The 6000-nt window shown below is 39.3% G+C and overlaps 1 protein-coding gene across 1 annotated transcript in view; it reads left to right on the plus strand.

Moving 5' to 3' along the window:
- Positions 1–5384, plus strand: part of OSGIN1 (oxidative stress induced growth inhibitor 1) — a 50856-nt gene extending 45472 nt beyond the window's left edge. Inside the window, exon 6 of the mRNA XM_077288174.1 lies at positions 3161–5384. Coding sequence (XP_077144289.1) covers positions 3161–4148 — 988 coding nt within the window. The 3' untranslated portion in view covers positions 4149–5384. The remainder of the gene's footprint in view (positions 1–3160) is intronic.
- Positions 5385–6000: the final 616 nt, after the last annotated feature.

Consider the following 6000-nt stretch of genomic DNA (forward strand, 5'->3'; position numbering starts at 1 on the left):
TTGTTCTTGACATAGGTATGGGTCCCATTTTTAGGACTGGTACATATCCAATATTTATAGTACTCAAACATCTAGAAAGAAAAAGCTGACATAGTGCCGTAGAGTTATAAAAAAAGAGTGTTTTATTTAATTGCACAATGGTCTGACTCCTATGTCAGATACAATAAAAATGGAATATATTCCAATCCTCATTAATGACTTAAAATACAGAATTATCCCCAAATATGATCAATGCAAAAATGTCAAAATGCATATAATAAAATATACAATCAACATCTACAACATATGTGCATGTAGGGCATGAATGTACATGTCTGAGTTAGGAATACTACACAAGTAAATGTGCTAAAAATTCCTAAAAGTCAGTAAAGTTTAAGTGACATTTCTTCATTCATTTTGGATATTTTTGGCTGGGATTATTCTACCTACTTCCAGAACACTCATAGTCCAGGCTTTCTGTGTCCTACTGTACAGTGATATTCTAAAATGTCACAGCAAGGCAGAGCAGCTCATGCTGTATAGAACTGTGCCAACAAGGAGCCTACTGTCAGACACAGCCAGACTCCACATATATAAGAAAGAGAGGGCTTATAACCCTCTCTGCTTTTTTTGTTGGTGTAAATACAGCATGAAACATCATGTATAAAGTAATAGGAGGCGCTTCCTCCTCCAAACCCAGCGATCATGTGATCATTGTGTGCAGAGAGGGAGCAGGAGCTGCTGCATTTTAAGAGACCCGGTCAGTTCTGCTCTGCAGCCAGGAGTCTAAATTTCCACTGTAACTGGGGCTAATAGTCCATCCCCAGTTACAGGGGAAATAAAAATATAGCAAATGTATTTATATGCCCCTCGAAGGTCTTTTATGAACTTATGGAAGACACGATAAGTAAAATAAGGGAAAAACGAATATGTAAAAAGTAAATAATAAAAAAGCCACTGTCAACCCAAATCGCTGTTACCCCACCTCCACATCAAAAAAACATATCCGATAAGAAGATGAATTTTAAAATGAACTGTAAGCCTTTGTGGTAAAAAAAAATGTCTACGATGGACACATTTTCTTTATTTTCACACCGATATCAGCAAAAAAGAGTATGAAAATAATCTGAAAATTAGGCTCAACGTATCGCAAAAACAACTTGCAAAAGTTTGAATTTCCGAAAAAGAAATTGTACAGCTCTTGTTAAAAAAAAAAAAAAAAAAAAAAGAATATGTGCCAGGTTTGGAACGGGGGTAAATGGCCTGATCCTAAACTGCTTAAACAATATATGGTAAATATGGTTGCCAATTGCCAAATGAAAGCTGGAATAAAGCACTTTTGTGACTTTTTAGGGTACTTTTAGTGTATTTGATTATGTCTATGTTGGTACAAGTTTCACTATGATTTTCAGTGTGTAGTAATATCGAGGGCTCTTTTATATGTGTCGATAATCGGCCGAATGGGTTTTTGTAAGAATGCACGTTCCCAATCATTGGCCCATGTAAACATTGCAGCGATCGGCTATTATATAAGCTAACAATCATTTGTCAACCTATTGCATTGTTTATAAGGCCTAAAAATATTAGCCATTGTCGCACATTTTCCCATGGCATGTGCTGCCCATAGCATGCAAACTATATGGGGACCAAACAATAATGATTGATCGTCTCCTAACAGCTTACCGTACATTAGTTTATGTAAAAGGGTCTATAAATGAGTGTTGAGCAACTTATGCTTTTGTCTACTAGCACTCATTATGGGCAGAAAACTTCCAGTATAGGGATGAGCGGACCCATGGATGGTCCGGTTCTGGTTCTCTACCGCATCTTTATTCCAATGTTTGGTTCTTGGAACTTGAACGAGAACTCGGACTCTTTTGAAAACAATGTGGACCCAAACGTTTGAGCTGGAAAATAAGTAATGCAACGGACTTGCTGGAGAAGTCCGTGTTTTGCGTTTAGCACCAGAAACTAACTATCCAGTATCCAGTATGAACCCCAAGCTTTAAAAGGGAACCTGTCACCCCCCCCAGGCGTTTGAAACTAAAAGAGCCACCTTGTGCAGCAGTAATGCTGCATTCTGACAAGGTGGCTCTTTTAGTTATTGGTGCTGTAACTGCAGAAATAATCCGTTTTGTAATTTGTCATAAATACCTTTCTTCAGTCCTGGAGGCAGGCCTTTCCCCCCCTGCTGCAGACTTCACACAGCCGTCACTCAAATCCTCTTGGCGCAGGGCGCCGCCTCCTCATCGCTGTTTTGAAATGATCCAGCGCCTGCGTTCTTTTGTCATGCCTTGGGCAGGCGCAGTGAGCGCTGCCCATCCTCTGTTCTCATATGCAGTCTAGCTGACTGCGCCTGTGCGGCCGCCCTGCCTGTGAATCCCAGCTCCGCAGTGAGAATAAATCAGAAGACACTGCGGGGCAGGGATTCACAGGCAGGGCGGCCGCACAGGCGCAGTCAGCTAGACTGCATATGAGAACAGAGGACGGGCAGCGCTCACTGCGCCTGCCCAAGGCAGGAGAAAAGAGCGCAGGCGCCAGCTCATTTCAAAACAGCGATGAGGAGGCGGCGCCCGGCGCCAAGAGGATTTGAGTGACGGCTGTGTGGTGTCTGCAGCAGGGGGGGGGGAAAGGCCTGCCTCCTTGACTAAAGAAAGGTATTTGGGACAAATTACAAAATGGATTATTTCTGCAGTTACAGCACCAATAACTAAAAAAGCCACCTTGTCAGAATGCAGCATTACTGCTGCACAAGGTGGCTCTTTTAGTTTCAAACGCCTGGGGGGGTGACAGGTTCCCTTTAAGTTTAGGTTCACTCATATCTATTCCTGTATAAAGGAACACTGTCTCCAGGATAAATTGCCATTTATATAAAATGTAGTATTGATGAAAGAAAGCAGATTTCTTAAAATGATCCCCCTTAGGAAGGTGATTTTTCCCTATTCCCTGTAGTGGGAAGACCTGAATGTCATTGATCTTCAATTACTAAGGTAACATAAGTATTCTGTAAAGATTGATCTTGTGTAGCCTACATTATGATGAGTCTGTATGTTAATATCCTATGACTTATATTGGGATTTTATTCTTTCCAACTATATAAATCACTCAATACGTATATCAGTTATGTTAATGTTGGCCTATAATGGATTATTAATATGTGTTTTACTATTCTTATTTTTAGGAACCTCAGAAATGATAGGTCAACGGCAGGGGACATCCTGAATTACTACCAATACTACGTAAAGAATAAAAGACTGGAGAAAAATTTCTTATCTGGTGCAGTTGTCACCTCTGTCATAAAAATAAGCAAAGACATGGAAAACACTGCTGGGAATGAAGTCATTTGGAATAGTGCAGAGTTTGACCAAGAGCCAAGCCAAGGAAAGAGTGTTTTCCAAGTTAGTGGATTTATCAGAAATGACATTGGTCCCAAGCAGAACTTCTGTTTATACTCTGATAATGTAATTCTGGCAACAGGGACATTTGACAGCCCCTCATGGTTAGATATCAAAGGAGAAGACCTGCCATTTGTCTCACATCAGATATCTGCTCTTGAGGAGGCAGTAAAATCAAAGAAAGTCCACCAGGGTTCTGACCCGGTGCTTATCATAGGCGCGGGACTGACGGCTGCAGATGCCATTTTGCTTGCTCATCACTACAACATCCCAGTAATACATGCTTTCAGAAGACGAGTTAATGATCCAGCACTTATCTTCAACCAGTTACCACATGTCATGTACCCAGAGTACCATAAGGTACACCAAATGATGAAAGAACAATCAGTCTTTCAAGGAGGACCCTACAAGGGCTACATGAGTCTTCCAGAGCACCATGCTGTGTGTTTCAATGATGAGAAGAAATGTACCTTCAGAGATAAGCATGGTCAGCATAAGGCATTTAACGTTTCAATGGTTCTGATTCTCATTGGTTCTAATCCAAACTTGTCTTTTCTACCCAAAAATGGTACAGATTTAGCTTTGGATCCTGAGCAACCAGTCAACTCTAAAAGGAATCCTCTTGACATTGACCTATTCACATATGAATGTATTCAGGAGAAGGGACTATATGCAGTGGGACCCCTGGCTGGTGATTATTTTGTACGCTTTGTTCAAGGTGGTGCATTAGCTGTTGCCAGTGCTCTCCAAAAATCTCAGAAGAGGCCCCCCTAATAAAGTACAATAATACATTACAGGATACTTTAAGGAAATGCTGCTCAGGTCAACAATTTCAGGGTCAGCAGAGATTTTACATGAAAAAAGCAGAATGTTTTAGTATTTAGAACATTCTGGCTCAGAAGAAAATACTGTTTTCCGAGGGATTCACTCTTGTTACTGTTACACGAGGCTAGATTTTGCTATTGAGAGCTTCTTTGATATTGAAGGGATTATATAGTTCAGTCAAGTAAGCATTAATAACTTATTGCCAAAGTTCTCTGTCAAAATATATTATTGTATGTCATTTAGCACATCTAAAGCACTTAAACCATAAGCACTTATCATAAAAGAAGAAACTTACACAGTAAAAAAAACCTAAAAAAATGGTGGGTAATCACCTTGGGGCCAATTCAGTGGACAACCATTCCAAAGTTTCCTTGTTGGACTACATATTCTCTAGTAAGAAGGATATCATTGAGGTTTTTAGGTGGGAGATTGAATAACAGACTACTAAATCTCAGCTTTTGTTTACACTTGGTAAATGATGGTGACTGGTCATGGTGAAACAGATCTCACAAGATGCACTTGCTATTATTTAGTTATCAATATCATTGCACTAGGGCCAAGAGTATGAAACATTACCTTTGACTTTTCTAGCATTTTTCAGAATGACCTCAATCACATACGAATGAGCCAAAGAAATTAAGTAACACCGTTGATCGTTAAAAAAAAATGTAATTTCCTATTGCAAACGGTTCCAATTTTCCTCTGCGGGGATGGCTGGTTTAATTTTAATTGAATTATAATTCTTATTCAAGACCCCCATCTATTAACCAGATAGAATTGCTTCATTACATGGACCTTACATATCATTGCAACCCTGTAATACTTTGTCTTCCCAATGGTGGCACTTTAGGAACATTAATCCCTAGCTGACAGTTAAACCCAGAGATAACAACTGTTGTGGAAAAAAGTCCTAGTTTAGGGGAAAATGCGATCTCCCGTTGTCAAAAGATGCTTTATACTAAAAAAAAAAAAAGTGTCCAAATTTGATGTGAAATAAACTGCACTGATTAAAACTCTAAACTAATTGTATACTCACTGTATATTCTACATTCTATAATATATTGTCATTTGTAATTGTATACTATTCTTTCTTAATGTTTGTATTTTTGTAAGTACTGTTAAAAGTTTTTATATTTTAATCTATTTTATTATTTGTACAATAAAAGACATTTATATTAAACTGGCAGAAATGTCTTCATGCTCTGTATCTAAATGAACCTTTGTGCATATAGAAATAAATAATGAAAGTAACATTTTTATCAATTATCCTTTGTTGGAATCACAATAGAGACTGATATTGTGAAGGAACAAATTATGAAAGGTTCTCCATTTTGTGCTTTTGACTCCATTTTCTTGTTGCTTAAAGATAAATTCTGTTATTTAATTAGGTAAAAAGTTATAGCTGACATGAATAGTGTTGAGCATTCCGATACCGCAAGTATCTGGTATCGGCCGATATTTGCTGTATCGGAATTCCGATACCGAGTTCCGATATTTTTGTGATATCGGAAATCGGAATCGGAAGTTCCCAGTGTATGGTTCTCAAGGTCTGGAGGAGAGGAGACTCTCCTTCAGGCCCTGGTGTTATGGACTGGTAACTTAGGAGCGACATGCGACCAGCTCTGAGCAGGTGGTAACTATACAGACCGCAGTTCCTGATCTTAACACAACACTAGCACTAGCCGTGGGATGTTCCTGTCACTCCCTGGACACCTCGTCACAGCCGGAGAACTAGCTACCCCTAAAGGTAGAAACAGGAAAGCTATCTTGCCTCAGAGAAAATCCCCAAAGGATAGGACAG

The sequence above is a fragment of the Ranitomeya variabilis genome, chromosome 2, assembly GCF_051348905.1.
Source record: "Ranitomeya variabilis isolate aRanVar5 chromosome 2, aRanVar5.hap1, whole genome shotgun sequence".
Taxonomy (NCBI): Eukaryota; Metazoa; Chordata; class Amphibia; order Anura; family Dendrobatidae; genus Ranitomeya; species Ranitomeya variabilis.